Source organism: Macaca nemestrina, chromosome 7 (genome assembly GCF_043159975.1).
Source record: "Macaca nemestrina isolate mMacNem1 chromosome 7, mMacNem.hap1, whole genome shotgun sequence".
NCBI classification, from domain to species: Eukaryota; Metazoa; Chordata; class Mammalia; order Primates; family Cercopithecidae; genus Macaca; species Macaca nemestrina.
This window is the reverse complement of record NC_092131.1, coordinates 33,716,217-33,740,605: the sequence shown is the minus strand read 5'-3', so window position 1 is coordinate 33,740,605 and position 24,389 is coordinate 33,716,217. Positions and strand designations below refer to the sequence as shown.

Below are 24,389 nucleotides of genomic sequence, written 5' to 3'. Positions count from 1 at the left end.
CTCAATTCTGGATTTCCGGATTTATTAGAAATAGGATCCCTTAAATCAAAGCTAGATTAGTAGGGACTTAATTAATAAGTTGTCTTTATTAAAATAATTTTTTTTTTTTTTTTTTTTTTTTTTTTGAGGTAGACTCTTGCTTTGTCGCCCAGGCTGGAGTGCAGTGGTGCGATTTTGGCTCACTGCAAACTCTGCCTCCCAGGTTCAAGTGATTCTCGTGCCTTAGCCTCCCAAGTAGCTGGGATTACAAGCGTGTGCCACCACACCTCTCTAATTTTTGTATTTTTTAGTAGAGACGGAGTTTCGCCATGTTGGCCAGGCTGATCCCAAATTCCTGGGCTCAAATGATCCACCCGCCTCAGCCTCCCAACGTGCTGGGATTACAGGTGTGAGCCACCACACCCAGCCTAGCTTTTGTAGTTCTTCTACCTTCAAAAAAAATACAGAGGCTGGACATAGTGCCTCACGCCTGTAATCCTAACACTTTGGGAGGCCATGGTGGGAGGATCACTTGAGGCCAGTTCAGGACCAGCCTGGCCAACATAGCGAGACCCCCATCTCTACAAAAAATAAATCAATAAATAAAAATTAGCTGAGAATGATGGCATGCACCTGTAGGCCCAGCTACTCAGGAGGCTGAGGTGAGAGGACCACTTGAGCCTAGGATTTTGAGGAGCTATGATCACGCCATTACACTCCAGCCTGGGCAGTAGAGTGAGACCCTGTCTCAAAAACAAAAAAATACAGTAATAGATTTATAAAGGCTTATTCAAGCACATCACTCCCTTTCTAAAGCTTTTCCTGTCTATTCAAACCAAGTCTTCTGCAGAATTAATTATCTCCATTCTATCCTCATAAATGTGTTCTATACTCATATAGGATTCATAACATTGTTTGATAATAATTTATTGCCCAGGCTGTCTTCTGCCAAGATTCTCAAGGTTTAGGACTGTATTGTAGCCTTAACACTGAGTACAATAGATAGTAATAAAGAGAGGGCTATAGTTTTGGTAAAAATTCTAATTCTTTGGGCCAGACATGGTGACTCATGCCTGTAATCCCAACACTTTGGAAGGCCTAGGCAGGTGGATCATTTGGGGTCAGGAGTTCGAGACCAGCCTCACCAACATGGTGAATCCCCATCTCTACTAAAAATGCAAAATTAGCCAGGCGTGGTGGCACGTGCCTGTAGTCCCAGCTACTCGGGAGGCTGTGGCAGGAGAATCGCTTGAACCCGGGAGGTGGAGGTTGCAGTGAGCCGAGATCAGGCCACTGCACTCCAGCCTGGGCAACAGAGTGAGACTCCATCTCAAAAAAAAAAGAAAAAAAAAACTAATTATTTGGCTAAATGTTCTCATTTTTCCTTCTGTTGGTCATATTTTATAAAAGACACCCCCCCTTGTGGTTTAATTGTGAGGAGTATGCTTTATGATTATAATTTTGATAAAATAAAAGCCTGCCTCCTCTGTTAGTAATGAATTAGAGCTGCAGGGAACTGGAAACAAAATGAAAGAACCTGGATAATATAGGCTAATGGTTCTCAGACTTTTAACGTGAGTTAGAATCACCTGTAGGGCTGGTTAAACCATGGATCCTGTGCTCAAACTCTTTAAGTTTCTGATTCAGTAGATTTGGTATGGAGCCTAACAAGTTCTGAAGTGATGCTTATGTAGTTGGTCCAAGTACCATGCTCTGAGAACCACTAACATTATAAATTCTAACTAACCTACCTGAAAGACATTCAGTTTACTGAAGTAGGTTCTGTTCCTGATATCCGCACCTGGCCCTCTCTTCAAGGTCTTGTGGGGGAAAGTACTCCATATTTGCAAAGCTCTCTACCTGCATAGTGTCTACACAGAGGATGAACTCTTGGTGAGCAAACTTAAGTGCTCAAAGGAGGGAGGAGGAATTTTTTAAGGAAGAATGGGAGATCTCTTTTGGTGTCTCATTATTTGCAATTGTAAGAGCACATAATGGGCACACAGTAAAATGTGAACTAACTGATTAAACTAGTTTAGAACTCTAACCTTCTGATTTTGAGGCCAGTGGTCTGGCATATAAAATGCTTCTTTTCACTTTCACTTTGGCATTGGTTTGAATGCAATTAAAGTTATTGAAGTGAAAAAAATACATTTTAAATTTAATTATTAAGAATTATAGGCCAGGTGCGGTGACTCACGCCTGTAATCCCAGCACTTTGGGAGACCAAGGCGGGCAGATCACGAGGTCAGGAGATCAAGACCATCCTGGCTAACACAGTGAAACCGAGTCTCTACTAAAAATACGAAAAAATTAGCCGGGCGTAGTGGCAGGCACCTGTAGTCCCAGCTACTCGGGAGGCTGAGGCAGGAGAATGGCGTGAACCCAGGAGGCAGAGCTTGCAGTGAGCCGAGATCCCGCCACTGCACTCCAGTCTGGATGACAAAGCGAGACTCCATCTCCAAAAAAAAAAAAAAAAAAGGAATTATAGGCCTGGCTGGGCACAGTGGCTCATGCCTATAATATCAGTACTTTGGGAGGCTGAGGTGGGAGAATCACTTGAGCCAAGGAGTTCAAGACCAGCCTGAGCAACATAGTGAGACCCTGTCTCTACAAAAAATAGAAAAATTACCTGAGCATGATGTTATGCACTTGTAATCCCAGCTACTCGGGAGACTCAGAGGTGGGAGGATCACTTGAGCCAGGACGTGGAAGCTACAGTGAGCCATGATTGTGCCACTGCACTCTAGCCTGGGTGATGGATCAAGACTCTGTCTCAAAAAAAAGAAAAGAAAGAATAGAGGGCCAGTTGCAGTGGCTCACACCTGTAATCCCAGCACTTTGGGAGGACAAAGTGAGAGGATCATTTAAGGCCAAGAGTTCAAGACCAGCTCTGGCAACATAGCAAGACCTCATCTACAAAAAAAATTTTTAGAAAGAAAAAAGCCGGTCCAGGCATGGTGGCCAGCTGTTCATGGGGCTAAGGTGGGAGGACTGTTTGAGCCTAGGATGTTGAGGCTGCAGTGAGCCATGATCATACCAGTGCCTTCCAGCCTGGGCAATAGCGAGACCGTGTAAAAAAAAAAAAAAAAAAATTCTAGTAAATGCTTATGCTTGTATAGAATCTGATTAACCAGATTTTCCCCCCTCTATTGTGTTTTGCCACATTATGTATAATTTATTTTAAGATCCTAAATTATGGTCTGTATTATTGAAACAGTATTCTTTCATTTAATACACATTTACTATATGTTAACCATATGCAGGTTAAGCTGTAGAGTTTCAGTGATACAGACTATTGTACTCAATATAATTTTCTGGTGAGGATACTTTTGTGTTCTAATTATTTTAAACTAGTAGTTCATGAATTTTGTAAATAAGATTATTCAGAAACATCAATATCAAATATTCTGAAAAAATAGAAAGTTTACTAGTGGTTATTTCTAATCACAGAGAAAATAACCACTACCATATGACTTCCTAAGTAGACACATTAAGTTCTTACCTGTTTGTGATGTGGTTTTAAAACAAATTCATAAGCAAATGAAGATAGAAGTTGTTGTACCTTTGTACTGCTACATGATTTTAGAGGAAAACGTTTTTTTAAATTAAGACTGATTAGATGGCTACTGTATTTTGTGCTTTTTATTTATTTGTTTATCTATTTTTTTGAGATGGGGTCTCACTCTGTCACCCAGGTTGGAGTGCCGTGGCGCCATCTCGGCTCACTGCAACTTCTGTCTCCCAGGCTCAAGCGGTCCTCCCACCCCAGCCTTCTGAGTTGCTGGGACCACAGGTGCATGCCACCATGCCCAGCTAATTTTTTGTATTATTTATGGAGAGGGAGTTTTGCTGTGTTGCCCACACTGGTCTGAAACTCCTGAGCTCTAGCGGTCTGCCCGCCTAGGCCTCCCAAAGTGCTGGGATTGTAGGTGTAAGCTACTGCACCTGACCTATTATGGATTTTTTTGTAAGTCCATTAGAGAAATTATCTTTAAAAGTATTTTCACATTGATGAATTTATTGTTCAGTCAGGTTGAGAAAATGAACCATATTTATTGAAACCACAATGCAAACAATTAAAAATCAAATTATCAGTTAAATTATCAGCTAAGTAATGTAGATGCTGATTTGTCCAAAGAAGTAAAAGAATGTTCACAGTAAAATTGAATTAGCGAGGTCATCATTTATATACACAGTTATTGATAGTATGAGGGCAAAACATTAATAGTAGAAATTTAGTTAGACTAGTGGAAATTTAACTTAAGCTATTCCTTTTTGTGACTTGTTAGCTATCAAACTGACCTGTACCTTAAAGTTAGTCTTGCCACCCACCTCAAAAGCTTCTTTTGAGAAGATTCAGTAAGTAAGGAACCAAAAACTCTTTCTCTCCACTTGCCAGCAAATTTTGTAGAAGCAACATGTTGAGCCGGGGAGTTTCCCTCATAGCTGTTTTATGGGCAAAGTGAAAATTGTGTTCTTAGATTCATCAGTATGATTTCTTAAATATTTAAGAGAGAGAAAGTTTGGAAGGTAGTAGCTCCTTATTATTAGGCTTAACCTGGGTTTGATTTGGTAGATTTTAAAAAATATGTAATCTGTGTTTGATTCTTGGTTGTGTGTAATTTGTTCCTCATCCAAAGAATTTAACGATGGAAATAAACATTTGTGACATGAAAAGTTACCCCTTTCTTTTCTTTTTTTTTTCTTTCTTTTTCTTTTTTTTTTTTTAAGACAAGTCTCACTCTGTCACCTAGGCTGGAGTGCAGTGGCGCAATCTCGGCTCACTTCAAGCTTCACCTCCCGGGTTCACGCTATTCTCCTGCCTCACCCTCCCAAGTAGCTGAGACTACAGGCGCCTGCCACCACGCCCGGCTAATTTTTTTTGTATTTTTAGTAGAGATGGGGATTCACCATGTTAGCCAGGATGGTCTCGATCTCCAGACCTCATGATCCGCCCGCTTCGGCCTCCCAAAGTGCTGGGATTACAGGCATGAACCACCGCGCCCAGCCGAAAAGTTACCCCCTTCTAAAGCTTTTTCTGTCCATTTCCAGGCCCTCAGCAGAATTAATCATTTCCATCTCTGCTCCCTGGCCTACTCTTCCCTGAGTACTCATTCATGTTGCTTCTAGCTCATGAATGATATTATGATATGTAGTGATAATGAGCAAAAGCTATATTTCCAGGGAAGCATTTGGCGAGGTTTTCTTTTTATTATGGAAAATTTTTAAGCTAACTAGAGAGAATATTACAATGAACCCTATGTACCCATCCCCAGCTTCAAAAATGATCAACTTTCTGCTATTGTTTTATCTGTACCCCCTTTATCACACTTTTTGTTGTTTATGTTGTTTGCTGGAATATTTTAAGGCAAATCCTAGATGTCATACCATTTCTTTTTTTTTTTTTTTTTTTTTTTTTTGAGACAGAGTCTCGCTCTGTCGCCCAGGCTGGAGTGCAGTGGTGCAATCTCGGCTCACTGCAAGCTCCGCCTCCCGGGTTCACGCCATTCTCCTGCCTCAGCCTCCCGAGTAGCTGGGACTACAGGCGCCCGCCACCGCGCCCGGCTAATTTTTTGTATTTTTAATAGAGATGGGGTTTCACCGTGGTCTCGATCTCCTGACCTTGTGATCCACCCGCCTCGGCCTCCCAAAGTGCTGGGATTACAGGCGTGAGCCACCGCGCCCGGCCATAAATGTCATACCATTTCATTCTTAAACACTTTACTACGTATCTCTGACTAGAAGATCCCCCGTTTTTTGAAACACTACCATTATTAACACATCACACAGAATAAAATAATAATTATTTAATAACATCTAATAGTCCATGTCCAATTCGGCTCAAAATTGTTTTTTACAATTGGTTTGTTTGAATCAGGATCCAAATAAGGTCTGTACATTGCATTTAGTTGACATGAATCTTAAGTCTCTTTTAATTTCTCCATAACTGCATCCCCTAGTTCCTCTGGGTTTTTTCCTCCATTAATTAATGAAGAAGATGGATTGTTTGGTAGGATTCCCCACATTTTCTCACTCTGTCATCCAGGCTGGAGTGCACAGGTGTGATCTTGGCTCACTGTAGCCTTGACATCCTGGGCTCAAGTGATCCTCCCACCTCAGCCTCCCAAGTAGCTGGGACTACAGGCACATGCCACCATGCCTGGCTAATTTTTGTATTTTTTTGTGGAGATGGGGTTTCTCCGTGTTGCCTGGGCTGGGCTCAAGTGATCCACTCACCTCGGCTTCCCAAGGTGATGGGATTACAGGCATGAGCTACCACACCCAGCCCCCACATTTTAAGTTTGGATAATTTTATCCTAGTGATATCATTTAACATGTTCTTCTTTCCCGCCAAATTTCCTGCAAGCTGATAGAGCTAGATAATGGATTGGGTTTGGATTCAGTCTTTTTGGCAAGAATACTTCATAACAGTACTGTGTGCTTCCTGTTCCTTCACATCAAGACTGACATGACATCTGTCTGTTCCAGTTTGAGTGAAGATCAGTGGCTTTGGGTGGTATCAGTCATATTATTTTCAAAATAATAACAGTAATGATAATAACAGTTATTATTATTCTATGAAATCGGCAACTGTTTGGCTTCCCTGAAATGCAGTTCAAAGAGAAATGGCAAGAAAAATGTTAAATTTTTCCTTTTTTCATTTGTCAATTTTCAGAATGAGTTGAAGTGACTGAGGACTTTTTTTTTAATATCGTAGATGTTTGTATTTGTTATGTTTAGATCTATTAAAATCATTATTCTTTTTTTCTTCAAAATGGTCCCATCTTTAGTGGGCACCCCTTCAAGTTGGCTCCTGTCTTTTGACATGACCCTTGTAAATTTTTTTCTTATTTTTTGTTAGACTGAAACATGGAAGACCCTAGTAATCTTTGATAACCTTCTTGCTTTCAGGAAGGTCAGGATATCCCTGGTTCACTTACTTATCCAGACTTGGACTCTTATCCATTTCTCCAAGGAATCTAGGCACAAATAGTATTGCTTTTAGTAGAAATCTAGGCACTAATTTTAGTAGAAATCTAGGCACTAATAGTATTCATTGTTAAGAGGCTGTCATTGTCTCTAGGCCTGTTCTGTGAATAGGGTAGGTAAATACGGTTTTTGTGAAAAGAGAAAAAGGAATTGTATTCTTACCAATAGTGCAGCCAGTTCCAATTTAAAATATTTGGGGGTTTTTATGTAATATATTTGATTTTATAATGATTTCTGTTTTTAATGCTGAAAATCTTGGTTCTTAATAACTAACATAATTATTTTATTTAACGTACAATAGAAGTTACTTCAAAATAACCAACTATATGTAACAACAAGACCCCTGGATGCAGCTTAAGGTTTCTATTTATTTATTTATTTTTGAGACAGGGTCTCACTCTGTTGCTTAGGCTGGAGTGTAGTGACACGATCATTCCCCTCCCTATTGATGGACATTTGAGTTGTTTCTCATCTTCGGTTATTACAAATAGTATTGAATTGAATAGGCATGTGAATACCTCTAAAGTGGAATTTCTGGGTTAAAGGGTAAAATGCATATGTAATTTTACTTAAACAAAAATATTTGATGCTTGGTGTTTTAACTAAGAACTGAGGCCAGGTACAGTGGCTCACGCCTGTAATCACAGCACTTTGGGAAGCTGAGGTGGCTGGATCACTTGAGGTCAGGGGTTCGAGACCATCCTGGCCAACATGATAAAACCCCGTCTCTACGAAAAAAAGCAAAAAATTAGCCAGGCATGGTGGCTCACACCTGTAATCCCCAGCTACTTGGGAAGGCTGAGGTGGGAGAATGGCTTGAACCCAGGAGGTGGAGGTTGCAGTGAGTCAAGATGGTGCCACTGCACTCTAGCCTGGGCGACAGAGCGAGACTCCGTCTCAAAAAAAAAAAAAAAGAAAAGGAAATAGAGTTCCTCTTTCCTCATATATGAATATATTATTTCAACAGATACATTGTTGATTACCTACCATATGCCTGGTATTGTTCTAATTGCTAGGGATACAGCAAGAGGTTCTGCAGAACTTCATGGAGCATGAAAGTAAATAAACAAAGTTAATTTCAAGGCCAGGCATGGTTGCTCACACCTGTAATCCCGGCACTTTGGGAGGCTGAAGCAGGCAGATCACTTGAGCCCAGGAGTTCATGGCTGCAGTGAGCCAAGATTGTGCTACTACTCTCCAGGCTAGGCAACAGAGCAAGACCCTGTCTTGGGGGGGGAAAAAAAAGTTAATTTCAGATTTTGTTAAGTGCTATAAAGGAAATAAATGGGTTGATATTCAAGAAAGCACCTGAAGGCCGGGTATGGTGGCTCATGCCTATAATCCTAGCACTTTGGGAGTCCGAGGTAGGTGGATCATAAGGTCAGGAGATTTTTGGCGGGACATGGTTGTTCATGCCTGTAATCCCAGTACTTTGGGAGGCCAAGGCTGTTGGATCACTTGCCAACATGGTGAAACCCCATCTCTACTGAAAATACAAGTATTAGCTGGGCATAATGGCGCATGCCTTTAGTTTGAGCTACTCAGAAGGCTGAGACACAAGAATCGCTTGAATGGGAGGTAGAGGTTGCAATGAGCCAAGATTGCACCACTGCACTCCAGCCCCAGTGACGGGGTGAGACTCCATCTCAAAAAAGAAAAAAAAGTAAAAAAGAAGAAAGAATTTCATACATTATCTTATTTAATCTCATAAGAGTCTGCAAAGTTTATTTTATAATTCCCATTTTACAGAGAAAACCAGTGTTCAGAAAAGTAAATTACTTGTTTGTGGTCTTAAAGTTTGGAAATGGGGGCTGGGGTTTGAATATGTTTAATTCCAAAGCCAGATAAGATAAACCCTTTTTTAGTGTATTGCATTGCCTCTATTAACCAAAAAGAAAGCAAAAAATAATGAGTTGTCAGAGTAAATGGTTTTGATTCTCATTTTAACCTGACAGAAATACATATTTTTTTTTCTTTTAAAGTACTGCTCTTATTTATCCCTGGAGTATTACACATTCAAATATGCTTGTTTTATTTTGCTTGTTTTAATATATGCTTGTTTTATTTTGGGGATATTTGTTGTATAAGAAAATAGAGGAATATGCCTTTTTGTCCAAGCTAAATAAAACAACTTCAGTATCCATTTTTATTGTTTTTTATTTAATGATGGTTCTACTTTTAAAATACCACAGCAAAAATATCTTACAGGTGTTTCTAGCCTTTTCAAATTATGTGCCTTCTAAGTGTCCTATTTATTTATTTCACAAATATTTGTTAACATCTGTATGCAAGTTACTTTATAAGTGTCTGTTGAATTAACTTTCGTAAATGTAATAGCAAAAACATTATACAGGGTTCTGTAAATAGTCATAAAGTTAATCTTAGGGGGAAATTTTTTTCTTGTGCCAGCACTTATTGAGCACTTAACTGTATTATCTCTAAGTCTCACAATAACTCAGTAAGGCAGATACCGATCCCCACTTAACAGAGGAAGGAACTGAGGCACAGAGAGCCTATGTAATTCATCTGAGATCACCATCTCATACATGATGGATTTACACCTAAGGTAGATTTAAATCCCTCACGATCATAGGTTTTCTGTCATAAGTATTAAAAGTTTCTATTAAACAACAAAATAGTTTATAGGGAAGTATAATATTTGTCCTGTCTAGTATTTTAAATTAAATCCTTAATGTTGTCCAATGAACCATACATAAAAATTCGTAGCCATTTTTTGTGTGTGCCTTAAACTAGAACTAGCTGCAGTTAAAACCCAGATTCTAATTTTACAAACAAGGCCACCTCTAACAATATTAAAATAAAATGATATTATTCCCTGGCTTAAAGAAAAATTCTCCAATAACCATGGGAATGCTTGTGGTGTGAAGACAGCATCTTAAATCTCGATGCAAGTCATACACAAAGTGTTATTGCGATGAAAAAATAGTGGCGTGAATAATACCTGCTCACAACCCAAGACACTTGATGTATCTTGAGCCTCAGTGTTCGTTGGATTTTACAATTTCGTGAGGAAGATTTGTATTTTTTTTTAAAGTTCTATATTTCTGTGTGTTCCACTTGATGTCAAATCTGTATTCTTAGGTTGTAGGTTTCCATTAAAAAAAATAAATAATCTCAGCCCCTCCTCCCTCCACCCTCCTTTCCCCCCACACTCATTTTGTATAATATGGTAATGATATCACCGTATCAGTAATTACGGGTCATCTTCATTTCTTTCATCTCTGCCTGTTCTGATGGCTTCATTCCTTTGACGGAAAAGATTTGGCTCTGGGTGCTATGATTATTTTGTTAAGCGTTATTCGAATAGACAGGAGTGAGAGAAATTAATCAATCCAAATGCAATTAGCATCATGTTTAACCCAGTGATGGACGTCTCAAGGTGAAACAGCCAGGGGAGTTTCAGACATTATTATTCAATCCAGTGGTTCTTATCTAAATTATAATCAAGAGAGGTTTTTATTGGCTTCTCAGTGTGAAGATGTAACCCTTTCCCTGCCCTGGGGGTCAAGAAGACTAGGCCTTCATCATCCCTAGACTTTAGCTGTTGCCAGCTGCCAGCCCCTTGAAGTCGGATAGACAGGGCAGGAAAGTTGTCTGAATATGCAAGTCATTTGAAATTATCTATACTGTGATCCTGGTCTGATTTTCCTGAAAGTGGAACCTAGCCTATGAATAAGTTACTCTGTCTAACTTGGGGCAAAATATTTTGTGTTCTGATCAAGTCCCTTTGACTAGTTGTTATTCTTCTATCTTAACCTTACATGATAGATTATTATTGCTGTTTTTACTTTATGGATGAGGATATTAAGACTGTGAAGCTACTAGCCTTTGGTCATAATAAGTGTTTCACCAGGATGTATTACTATGTAAAGGCCCTGAAGCATGAATGTTCTGCACAAATTTATGAGTATTTAATAAAAGTTCTAGCCCCCAGAGTATTAATTCATTGCTTTGATCTCATTGCCTTTCATTCAGTTGAGTTTTACCCTTGAAAAGGAAACCAAGTAGAACTATGAAATAGGTTTGTCAGGTCCTCTGAAAAGGAAACAAAATACAACCAAGAAGTTGTTAGCTCTCATTTCTCGAACACAGATCTTTGGGGGGGGTTTGCTGTTGTTTTGGTTTTTTAGTAGGAAGAAAGATGATAAGAATACATTTTTGAAATCTAGTCTTGTTTTGCTCTTAAAAGAGGGCAGGGCAAGGAGAGTTGATGGAGAAACAGTCTTTCACTTGGATGCAACATTTTTCAAATGCCTGACAATTAAGATTCTTCTACTTCTGCCTTCAATCATCAGGCATCATGGCTGACACTTCCCATATTTTATGTTCCTGCTTGATGTTTTATATTCTGAAAATAAATCTGTTGGCTGGATATTTCTGTCCTTTTTTTCTGTTATGAAAAGCCATTAAAATTATTTTCCATATTGGAACTGTCCAAATTTGTTTACCTGCACATTGAGTCCTGGCTTTTCTTTTTCATATTACTTCTTGGATAAAACACTCCGCAAATGGGTGTTACTCTGAATTGAAGAAAAAAGTTTGATACAAAATTATCTTTCTCAGGCCGGGCATGGTGGCTCATGCCTGTATTCCCAGCACTTTGGGAGACTGAGGCAAGAGGATTGCTTGAGGCCAAGAGTTCAAGACCAGTTCAACATAGCAAGACCCCATATCTACAGAAAATTAAAGTTAAAAAGTAAAATAAATAATAAAATTTTCTTTCTCAGAAGTCACTGGAGGAAACATTGTTCTTGGCCACTGCACCCTTTTGGAAGAGTCCTGATAGAGAGCCAAGATACCCAATAAAATGATAATCTAGAAAGTGTGCTCCCAAAAAGATTTTTTTGAGAATACTGAGGACAAAAATTTTGATAGTCTGTGATAGTTTGATCCAGACTGTTCTTTTCTCAGATATGTAGTATTTTAGCCTCCTTTTTGAAATGTTTTATTATGCCTAAATAACTTTTTTTTTTTTTTGAGACAGAGTCTTACTCTGTCACCCAGGCTGGAGTACAGTGGCGTGATCTCGGCTCACTGCAACCTCCGCCTCCCAGGTTCAAGCAGTCCTCCCCCTTCAGCCTCCCAAGTAGCTGGGATTACAAGCGTGTGCCACCGTGCCTGGCTAATTTCTGTACTTTTACTAGAGATGGGGTTCCACCGTGTTGCCCAGGCTGGTCTGAAACTCCTGACCTCAACTGATCCGGCAGCCTCGACCTCCCAGGGTGCTGGGGTTATAGGCGTGAGCCATCATGCCTGGTCACCTAAAGAACTTAAGGCAAAAGCCTCAAGGCTGCTGACCTTCAAATGCTACTTTTATATATTTTAGAGACAAGTAAGATTTACACCAAAGACTGTTGCTTGTGTGTACTTCTCCACAAGAGTTGACTGAGAACAGGCAGTGGACCTTATTACAGTTACACTACCTGCTGAGGGCCACCAGGTGTCCTAATGGAATGAAACTCCAAAAGACCCCTCCTCATCCAGTGACACTGTGTGCTTTTCACAGCTCCTTCTGCTCTTGACAGTGACTCCAGCACCAGCTGCTCTCATATCAGAGGCATTAAAAGTGCTTAGTCCTTGACTTATCGATCACTTAATGATACTTTTCCTGTGGAGATCTGACACAGCTGGAGTGTGGTGAAGAGTCTCAGTCTGGCAGACTGCCCTGGAACTGCTGCTCTGCTGTACACCAGCTCTGTGCCAGAGTCACAGGGAAACGTTGCACATTCCTGCGAGACAGAAATCAGCATTATAAATCACATTGCTCTCTTTTTGTTCTCTGCCAATCCACCAGAATACTTGTTAACAACAGCTAGCCCCATCTCAAAGGCAGCATGGCCTTTGAGAATAGTCTCTTTCTGTGGAAAAGCATGTCTTTGACTTTATTTGAATCTTCCTAATATCTAATACATAGTGTGTGCTCCATGAGACTGCCTTCCCTCTTCACCACCCCCTCTGTGCTTCTTTTCTTCACGGCACACAATGATAACTGATCAGTAGGTGCCTTTTGTCGTAGCTGTTAGAATACATTCAAGATAGAATACATTCAAGATTTCAGGGACCAAAAGAGTAATTTTTAAAGAGTCAAAACTATAACAAATGGCATCATTTCTATAAAAACATCTTTTATGAGGCCAATTAAATTAACAGCCTTTAGCACATTGATTTAAAGTAAACTGGGATTTTTTTTTTTTTTTTTTTTTCAGATGGAGTCCTGCTCTGTCACCCAGGCTGGGGTGTAGTGGCTCAATTTCGGCTCACTGCAAGCTCTGTGTCCCGGGTTCACACCATTCACCTGCCTCAGCCTCCCGAGTAGCTGAGCCTACAGGCGCCCGCCACCTCACCCGGCAAATTTTTTTGTATTTTTAGTAGAGACGGGTTTCACCGTGTTAGCCAGGATGGTCACGATCCCCTGACCTTGTGATCCGCCCGCCTCAGCCTCCCAAAGTGCTGGGATTACAGGCGTGAGCCACCACGCCCGGCCACTAAACTGGGATTTTATATATTCCTTTTGGCTAGAAGTATCTACTGGTACAGTTAAGGAAGGTAGCTGCCTCCACCTAGTACCCGGCATTACTGCAGCCAGGCTTAATACACCACAGTATGCGTTACACAGATGCAAGTCTTTCGTGTTACCATTTGTCTTGCATTGGAAGATCTTTTTAGAAATATATAGGTCTCCTTTTGCCACTCCTGGTGCTATGTATGTGCTTACTTGATGTAGATCTGGTACCTCCTGTAAAGCAGCAGCTAAGGAGACTCCAGGGCTCACCATGACTGACAAGAAGGCCAAGGAAGGAAGCAAGACTGAGAACAGTGGTTGTTTTGGTTTTGGTTTTTGGTTTTTGGTTTTTGAGACAGAGTCTCACTCTGTCGCCCAGGCTGGATTGCAGTCACATGATCTCGGCTCACTGCAACCTCCGCCTCCTGGGTTCAAGCGATTCTTCTGCCTCAGCCTCCTGAGTAACTGGGACTAGAGGTGCACGCCACCACGCCCAACTAATTTTTTTGTGTTTTTTTTGTTTTTTTTTTTTTGTTTTTTGTTTTGAGACAGAGTCTCGCTCTGTCGCCCAGCCTGGAGTGCAGTGGCCGGATCTCAGCTCACTGCAAGCTCCGCCTCCCGGGTTCACACCATTCTCCTGCCTCAGCCTCCCGAGTAGCTGGGACTACAGGCGCCCGCCACCTCGCCCGGCTAGTTTTTTGTATTTTTTAGTAGAGACGGGGTTTCACCGTGTTAGCCAGGATGGTCTCGATCTCCTGACCTCGTGATCCACCCGTCTCGGCCTCCCAAAGTGCTGGGATTACAGGCTTGAGCCACCGCGCCCGCCCAATTTTTGTATTTTTAGTAAAGATGAGGTTTCACCATGTTGGCCAGGCTGGTCTCGAACTCCTGACCCCTCAGGTAATCCACCTGCCTCGGCCTCCCAAAGTGCTGGGATTACAGGTGTGAGCCACCATGCCCTACCAACAGTGGTCATATTAATTTGAAGGTGGAGGGGTAGGATCGTTCAGTGGTGCAGTCTAAGAGTAAGAGGCATACATCACTTTGTAGACTAATGAAAGCTCATTGTGAACAACAGTTTATCAATGAGGCAGATCAGATTCCAGTTTGATGGGCAGCTGATTAATGAGATAGACACACCTGCACAGTTGGAAATAAGAATACAATTGATTTGTTCCAGCAGCAGACAGGAGGTGTGTACTACAAAGGGAACCTGCTCTTTACTCCAGAAATCTATTCCCACAGACCAGGAATACATTCTCAGAAAACTACAACTCCATTGAACGCCATCCTGACTACAACAGTGTGGATTTTTTCTATCCTTTTGTGTACCCCTTTCTCATTCCTTTATTGTGCATAAAGTGACTGGCATTTGTGCACAAGCATATTGCCTTTTTATTTTTTAAACTAAATGGCCAATGGTATATTTTGATCAACATCAGATGGAGATAAGATGGGGATAAATACTGATTCTGTGGCAATGCCCCCCTTCTCCATTAGTGGCATGCTCATTCACCTCTTATCTTTATACTTCATTAAGTTATTTTGCTCTCATCATTTAATAAAAATCAATAACACAGAATCCTTCCATACTTAAAGCTAGTAGTTCAAGATCCTGTCTCTACAAAAAATTAAAAAAAATTTAACCAGGTGGTGCACACATATAGTCACAACTACTTAGGAGGCTGAGGCAGGGGGATCACTTGAGTCCAGGAGGTTGAGGCTGCAGTGAGCTATGGCTGCACCATTGCACTCCAGCCTGAGTGGCAGAGCAAGACCTTGTCTCTTATTTAAAAAAAAAAAAAAAAAAAATCCTTCCATACCTTGTTAAATTGGAGAATTTTGGTGTTTTTCACTTGTCATTCTAAAACCAACCCATTTTTAAACTCTTATACATAGCTGTTACATGTAGGACAATATGTCTTTAAGTAGGGATAAGTTACTCTAAAAGAAATGAATCTTAGATAGTTTTCCCATCAGGCATCCTATTGCTTAAATAAACTTCGTGTTTGAAATGAAAGAAATAGTTGTACAGTAGCAAGCATTTATTGAATGCCTATGTGACTTTGTATTAATCCTACCTTGAATGGATGAGGAAAGGAGCTCAGAAAAATAACTTGGTAATTTGCCTGCGTGGCCCAGGGTCAATGTAAGAGCTGAAGTCCTGTTCTTTTCACAATATTATGTTGTCTCCTTTGTTTCCTGGCCACTCATATTAGAATCTGCTAAAAGCAACCTGTTAATTGCTCTTCTGAATGGGAGAAATCCAGTGGAAAGCAATTTGTGCCCCCTTCAAAAACATTTTTAATTATATTGAGGCATAGAAATATTTAAAGTAGTTTGCATTGGAATTGAAAAACTGAACTGAGTTTCTTCCACTTCATTAAAAAGTTACTTAAACTTTACATTGTTCCCTACATAAAAGCTGAGCAGAATTTTATCAGGCAATTGCCTCAAAGGTATAATCTGGACAATCTTTCTGTAATAAAACCCATATGTCATTGGCGAAAGGTGCAGAGCCCTGGCAGAGAGGGCTGGTCTCGAGAGAGATTCTGCACCCAATCTCGTTAACCAGGGTGCCTCTGGTAATCCCTCATCCCCTCACCAGTGAGAAATCAATCTGTACCACTGAATCTTTTTCAACCAGCCACCAGAAAAATTTACTGCAGAGAAGGCAGTTTGGGGATAGTCATTGTGGAAAGTGAGCCAGAAGCAAGGCTAAATGTAGGATGGAGGAATGGAGAGTCTAAAGAAGAGATTATATTAAACCACACACCACTTTCAGAGCAGGCACAGTGGAGTCCTCCTTTCAGCCTTGACCTCTCCAAGTATACTCAGGTATTTACAGCTGCCATGAACCCGATAGCCCTGGAGAAACTACAAAATGGGTGGGGGATAACAGAAACAATGGAAACCTGGAAGTTGATTGTAGTCTATCCATTTGCTGTCTCTCGGTGTGTAGTAGCCAGTCTCCTCTCCACACTCTCTGCAGCATTTAACGTGTTAACCCTATGGTGACAGTCTCAATTGTGGCTTTCTCAATTTGTGATCTATGTCCAACATAATAGGGCCTGTAAATCATGACTTGACATAGGGGTCATGCTTCTCTCCTGCACGGCATGCAACAGTGGCTGATGACCAGTGGGCCCCTCTTGGCATAGTTATTAGAATGGAAGCGGTGTTGCCTTCCTGTGAAACCTTGTGATCTTAGAGAATAAATCCAGAATCAAAAAATAGTTGACAGACTGGACGAGGTGGCTCGTGCCTATATAATCCCAGCACTTCCAAGGCAGGCGGATCACCTGAGGTCAGGAGTCCGAGACCAGCCTGGCCAACATGGTGAAACCTTGTCTCTACCAAAAATACAAAAAGTTAGCTGAGCGTGGTGGTGCATGCTTGTAATCCCAGCTACTTGAGAGGCTGTGGCAGGAGAATCACTTGAACCGGGGAGGCAGAGGTTGCAGTGAGCTGAGATTGTGCCATTGCACTCCAACCTGGACAACAAGAGCGAGACTTTGTTTCAAAAAAAAAGAAAATAGTTGACAGACAGATTTCACTGACTCTAGATAACGCTGTCTCCCAATCTTATTGTGTCTAGAATTGTTTTCTATATAACACATTATGGGGAACAAAGAAACAGGAGAAAATGGAGGAACTGGAAGTGCCAAGCTGAAGAACATGTAATCTTACACTGGCTATTCATTCTAGAATTATACCAAGCTATAACCATTGTGAAGAAGAAGGGACAGAACTAGGCAGTGGGGAATAGAAATGGCTTTCTCTTCTCTGTAAGCAGGCAGTAGTCATCTCTAAAGATTTTTCCCCAAAGAGATTTGAAATTCCTGATGGGAGCTTAAAAAGCTAAGAGTAAAATACATTTATTTATAAGACCCTACTAGAAGAGGTGTATGTGTGTGTGTGTGTGTGTGTGTGTGTGTGTGTGTGTGTGTAGACGAGGAATACAGAATAGTAGCAGAAGGCTGTCTCCCTACTCCTAATGGGATTTTGTAGCAGCATGTGCGAGTTTGTTTCAGAAGTCAAAAATGAACAGATGTTAGTATAAATTACCTCTGTGTCTGATGTCTTGCAAATTAAAAGCGCGGTTGGCATCACTAAACAATTTCACTAGGTTTGGGGGGGTGCGGTTAGCGGGCGGTGATTACTGTAGCAGGTCGGTAAGAATCTTCGCACTGCAGCAGAGCGAGGATAAAGAAATGAGGAATAAAATAAGGGCTATATGAATTAATCAGAAATGTTAACATCTCTGATGACAAGTGAACAGGAGGGCACGTGCTCTGGAGCAGCCCCTGACCCACAGCAATTTCTCTGTGCACAAAAAGGGGTTGGTGCTTAGCATCTGATTTATAGGGCACAGCCCTCTTTTAGGGAGCGGCTGTGTCATACATTCGTATATCTCCTATATGGGACTGGCGAGTAGGAAAACTTTCTCTCCTCCCATGTAGGAGATGATGTCTTTTGAATTACTTCTACTTTTACAGTGGTTTCCTGCAGCTCTGTGTACTTGGATTAGGTTGAAGGGGGAGGAATGATTGAGTGGAAAAAGGATTGTTAAAAAGGATTGGTTAAATTCAAGGAGAGCTTGCCACTGAGAGACTTCTAGAAAATAGAATATCTATTTATTTTTCCTTTTAAACCCTTTTGACCCCTTGAATTGTGTGGATCTTTTAAAATTCTAAGTCTTAAAAATGTTGGTCATTTTCCCATTTGGGGAAAAACAGTAAGGAGTTGGTGGGTCTGAAGGTCAGCAGGCAGAAATCGTTAGTTAGAGCAGTGCAGTGCTCCAGGCCCAGGATTTTTGGAACCAGGCTGTGTTCTCTCCAGAAGAGTTTTGTATTGCCCATGTTTGGTTTCCAAAGCTCCTGCTTCTAGCCATGTTGCAGGATCATTTGTTGCATGTTTAAACTTGAGAGTAGGCAGATAACCCATCTAGTAGAAATAAGTGAGACAATCTGCCCAAAAGTATAAGGAAATTTCTTTTCCTTCAAGCTGAGGGAAAAGATTCCAAGGAATGGAGTTTTTTGTTTGCTAGCCTCCCTTTGTGCAGTTTGTTCATTCATTCATTCATTCATTCATTCACTCACTCAGAAAATACTGAGTGCGAGAGAGCTTACCCACCTCTGGAAAATGTTGTGTTAATGATTAGCACTATACCCAGCGTGTTCATTGCTAATATCCAAGAGAAAAGTAGGGTGTTAACATTCTCTCCGTTACAAATGAAGAGACTGAGGCTCAGAGATCTGCCCAGCCCAGGGTGTCACCCTGCTGCTAAGTGCTAGAGCTGGAACTTAAACTGAGTTCAAATCCTATGTTCTCTGCAAGAAGCCCATGCTGCCTCCTATGGGCAAGACAGTACTTGATTGGATTTTCTCTAGAGTAGTTAGTCCTTGACCCCAATCTCTCCATTAACTTGGCATTATTTGTATTAAGGGAAATGATTTTCTTGTCAAATAAGCAAGGCACATGTAAAAAGACTCCCTTCATGTAGAGAATGGAGCACTGAGGGCCACTCACTAGTCATACTTGTTGATGGAAAGGAAGGAAACTAACATTTTTTGCATTTCTGGTTCTAGTTCTTTGGTGTATTATAATTTATCCAGTCTGCTGAGTCTGTAGCAGGTCGGTAAGAATCTTCGCACTGCAGCAGAGCGAGGATAAAGAAATGAGGAATAAAATAAGGGCTATATGAATTAATCAGAAATGTTAACATCTCTGATGACAAGTGAACAGGAGGGCACGTGCTCTGGAGTTTGGATCTGATTGTTTGGATCTTTTGCCGAGGGAGAGAAGTCCAAAGCACTAAACAGTCTCTGCCTTCAGTACCTTTTAGTAGAGGAAGACAACTATATAAGCAAGGAATTGCATGCAAGTCTTATAGGAACTTTGCTTATACAGGATTTGCTATAAATCCACAAAGGAAGGAACGGTCTGTTTGATTTGATCTGGGTTGGGATTGTGGGCACGTGAGGCAAGACCCAACACTGGGCTTCTATGCCTAGTTAATGGAATTTCCTTTCCCTCTGTTGGAGCACAGGAACTAGTGAAAGATGGGGAACGTATAGACTGAAGTTACCAAAAGCCTCCCTGTGGTCCCAGAGGTTGTGTTGTTTTGTGTCTTCATTGTACAATAAAACAAGAAACTTAAATTTAAGTTGGGGCAGAGGGGAGCGGGAGGCCATTCATCTAGCTCCGTTTGCTCTGGACTTGGGAAAGGCAACAAGGAGGCCTGGGTGAAGGTCCTTCTCGTTCCTGAGGGTGCCTCCCTAGCCACCTCACTTCTTTGGCCATGATGGAGATGTGTTCTTGGGAGGCCACACAACCTGCCCTGTGCCTACTGCATGGTTCCAGAAGGCCTGGCTCCCAGAGCCAGCCATCAGCCATCAGAAACTTTCTGCACTGTTAAATCCATTTAAGAAATCTGAAAACATGGCCTTTTAGGATGAGGATGAGGAAGGGGCTGTTACACTACGTATGCTTTCTGAGATCTAAAATGGGGGACCTCTGGAGTGGCCCTTGTAACTGAGAAATGTTTTACTTTCATTTTGGAACCTTCTATGTAGGAAAGTAGCTATATAAACCCACTTGTAACTACAGCATTCAAAGATTGATGGTGCTGAAAGCCGGAGAAAGACACATAAACCTTGGCTGGCTATATTAAATATCTAAGGACTGACAATGCCAAGGGAAAGAAGACCAAAGCTCTATAAACCCTACTTTATGACACCATCCACAGATGAACTGCACTAAGGGAATATAAACCCTGTTATATTACAGTATCCAGGGACTACCACTGCCGAGAGATAGGGTAAATGATCTCTAATTTTGATTTGAGATTATAAATGTCCAGAGACCAGCAACCCAGAGAAGACTAATCTTGGTTGGATTTTAGGCCCCAAAAGCAAACCCCCTGAGATAGTGAACATGAGTATTAGGTTAGATTCTTGAGACAGAGATAGGTTTTGGGGGAATCCCCTGGTGATTTGTTTAAAGGTGAATGATACAATCTTTCGCAGTCATTTGGTGTGTATCTCAATTGCCAACTTCAGAATAGCTTTGTAGAGTTGTAGTTGTCTGTAACGGTTTGTTTTTACCCTCTTTTAGGAGGTTAGTTGGTGATGATTAAATCTGTTGTGATAGCAACTTGATATATAATTTAAATCAATCTGCATTTTTAAGTTAAATCTTTCTATGATTCTTTTTTCAGATTTTAGGTTTTCATTGATCATTTGTTTGCTTTGTGATTCCAGCCAGAGAGATGACACGGGGGAAATTCCTCAATATTCTAGAGAAGCCCAAGAAGTAGCAGCTGCTTGTGGACAGGATGTCCTGGGGTTCGAAACCAAGCTCCCTTCCCGGTGCACCTCTAACAATGCACACCTCACTGCTTGCTTGGGAGAGACCAGAGGGTGTACCTCCAGGACTGCCCTCTCCCCTGTTCCTGGCACTCTACGCGTCTGAGGACATTCAGCAGCAAGAGAAGAATCTGCTCTACCCAAGGATCATTGCAGTTACTCAGTCAGCTTTCAGACTTGAACCTTCTTAGCCTCGGATATTGGTAACAGCTGAGGGCATATCATTCTTAAAGGTCAAAGTCCTGCTTTCTCATTTCTGGAAGTGATTCAGGAGCCCCAGGATCTTACGGTTGATTTGACTCAGTCATGGCAGTCAGTTGTGACATGTTGATTGGATGGGTTCTTTTGAATTGTTCTTGATCTCTTAGGAAGTGTTTTTGATGCAAGGAGACCAGAGACCAACTAGATTCTGGACCAGACCATGCAGCCTGACCTGTGAACTCTCCAGTATATACTAAGTTCCCAGAATCCCCAGCTGGAGAAACCAGAATCTTCTTGAAATGTGCATCTGTTTTTTAAAACTTCTATACCTCTTATGATAGTCCCATTTGCTTTTCATTCCTTACTTCCCAGCCCCACCTTCCAGTTCTGACTTCGGGCAAAGGGATCCCTGAGTCCCTCCTGGAATTAGCTTGTATAGTGAAAGGCCCATCCAAGGTTGCCTTGGGTTCTAGATCTAAAGACCAATGTGAAGGTGACAGAAAGGACTTTCAAGTTCTAATTAATCTGTTACAGATTCAAGCAAGAAAGTCAGTGTAGCCTGAAAGACAAGAGAAACGGGATGGTTTATAGGAGTTCCCATTTGGTTGAAAGCTAGAAGCCCTAATTGACCTTAAAAGAATGTGCTATGGTATGGTGGGATTGTCCCCTCTGACAGCACATATGAGATAGTTCATCTATATAATAGAAACACACACACACGAAAGAATTAAATACAACTTTCATGGAGTTCTTCACCACTTATCTGTCTCTGTTAAAATCTGAAAATCTAGCCCGTGGGTAAAATCTATTATATGTGTTCTCTATATTTCTCGTATAAGCCAGCCCCCATCATCTGATGTTTTGAGAAGTGCATGGAGTTTCCTAAACTTTGCACAAAAGAATATCCCGGGGCCGGGCGCAGTGGCTCACGCCTGTAATCCCAGCACTTTGGGAGGCCGAGGCAAGCGGATCATGAAATCAAGAGATAGAGACCATCCTGGCCAACATGGTGAAACCCCATCTCTACTAAAAATACAAAAATTAGCTGGGCATGGTGACACGGGCCTGTAGTCCCAGCTATTCGGGAGGCTGAGGCAGGAGAATTGCTTGAACCGAGGAGGCGGAGGTTGCAGTGAGCCAAGATCGCGCCACTGCACTCCAGCCTGGGCGACAGAGCGAAACTCCATCTCAAAATAAATAAATAAGAATATCCTGGCCAGGCAACTCATACCTGTAATCCCAGCACTTTGGGAGGCTGAGGTGGGCAGATCACTTGAAGTCAGGAGTTCCAGACCAGCCTGGCCAACATGGTGAAACCCTGTCTCTACTAAAAATACAAAAGTTAGCTGGGCGTGATGGCGCATGCCTATAGTCTCAGCTACTTGGGGGCCTGAGGCACGAGAATCGCTTGAATCCGGGAGGTGGAGGTTGCCGTGAGCCAAAATCATGCCACTACACTCCAGCCTGGGCAACAGAGTGAGGCTCTGTCTCAAAAAAAAAAAAAAGAAGATCCCTGTGGCAATAGTCTGATGGTGTTTGGACACAAGAAAAGTTATGGTCAAGTTTTGAGTCGTGAGTGTTTGCTAGGGCATGGCACTCTTCAGTTTAAAAGCTGATCCATTAACCATTTTCTGACATTTGTGCCTTGTTCTCATGCTAGAATTAACGCTGAATTTTTCTCTCGTTCGGCCATCCATGTAGTTTTACTTATTGAGAGGAAAAAAGACTGAACATAGATATGAAAGATGAGTATGAGAAGTAAAACATTCTACTGGGGTGCTACATAGAAGGTTAGGTTGTAGGGGCTTTGATTTTAATTTAAACTCATTATCGATGGATATTTCTGTATCTCACTAAATGCGGTTGAAGAGTTTGTGTGTGTATGTGTGTGTGGCCAAAAAATAGTGCCATAATGTCAGATTCTTCCTTTGCTCTGTTTTTGAGAGTTGATGACATCAGGCACTTTTAAGTGTTTGGGGAAATTGATTGGGATACCTCCCCCAAACCAACTCAAGTCTGTAACTGGAAGCCAGGTAGTTGGTTTTCTGGTCCGCTTTGGCCTCTTTCTTTTACATCATCCTATCCACCAGCACTTAATGTAAGTAGATGTTTTAGAATTGCGATATTTATTGGTTTTGTATTTGTCATCCTTAGAAATGTTAATGATGTATTTTTATATTGATAATATAAATTGATGTACAGTGTGTGTGTATATGTATTTCAGGATGTTAAAGGATTGTACTTTGTATGTGATGGTTTCTGTGTCTTCATAATAAATGTGTCCCTTTTACAGGAGGGTGAGTTTTTCCTCAGAGGGCCGAGTTGGATATTTAAAGCACAGACCTCATCAGAAAGTACAACTATAATGATAAACAATCCACTGTGTTCCTCCTTAATATACTTAGTGGATAGTTTGGGGCTTTACCGTCATCTACTTGGTCTCCTGCCTTCCAATCTATCCTACCACTGCCCAACACCCTACAGTAATATTTAGAAACCTTTAATATCGGCCGGGCGCGGTGGCTTAAGCCTGTAATCCCAGCACTTTGGGAGGCCGAGACGGGCGGATCACGAGGTCAGGAGATCGAGACCATCCTGGCTAACACGGTGAAACCCCGTCTCTACTAAAAATACAAAAACTTAGCCGGGCGAGGTGGCGGACGCCTGTAGTCCCAGCTACTCGGGAGGCTGAGGCAGGAGAATGGCGTAAACCCGGGAGGCGGAGCTTGCAGTGAGCTGAGATCCGGCCACTGCACTCCAGCCTGGGTGACAGAGCGAGACTCCGTCTCAAAAAAAAAAAAAAAAAAAGAAACCTTTAATATCTTCCCATGTCTACTAATAAAGTCTCAATCTCTTGACCTGGCATTTTAAGACTCTCTACATGTAATCCTAATCAACCCTTCCGTTTAGTTTTCTTCCTCTCCTAAGTATGAAGTCCATGTTGCAGTTACTCTGAACAGTTCCCAGTTTCTCATTTGAGTGCCTTTGCTCCTGCCTTTGAGTTCCTAGAAGATCTTGGATCCCTTTTGCATCTATCAAACCTATGCTTCCTATAATCCCCTGATGATCCAGCTGGAAATGGTCCTTACCCTACATTCCTAGAGCATTTCCCCATATCATCCCTGTGACTCTTACCACACTCTGCCTTATATTTAAGTGGTCTGAGTACTTTTTCTTTTTGAGACAGAGTCTCGCTCTGTTGCCCAGGCTGGAGTGCAGTGATGCAATTTTGACTCACTGCAACCTCTGCCTCCCGGGTTCAAGCGATTCTCTGCCTCAGCCTCCCTGGTAGTTGGGATTACAGGCACATGCCACCACACTCC

At 41.6% G+C, this 24,389-nt stretch overlaps 1 protein-coding gene across 5 annotated transcripts in view; it reads left to right on the top strand.

Moving 5' to 3' along the window:
* The window catches only part of LOC105495803 (lin-52 DREAM MuvB core complex component), a 142,541-nt gene that overhangs the window by 94,671 nt on the left and 23,481 nt on the right, over positions 1-24,389 (top strand). For 3 of the 5 annotated variants that reach the window (XM_071099879.1, XM_071099882.1, XM_071099881.1), the window contains exon 7: positions 20,761-23,356. The exons of 1 other annotated variant lie outside the window; for it this stretch is intronic. In XM_071099879.1, the coding sequence (XP_070955980.1) occupies positions 20,761-20,971 (211 nt within the window). In that variant the 3' untranslated portion in view covers positions 20,972-23,356. Of the gene's footprint in view, positions 1-20,760; positions 23,357-24,389 lie in introns of those variants that run through there. One more of the 5 variants, XM_011765601.3, reaches the window with a different exon arrangement.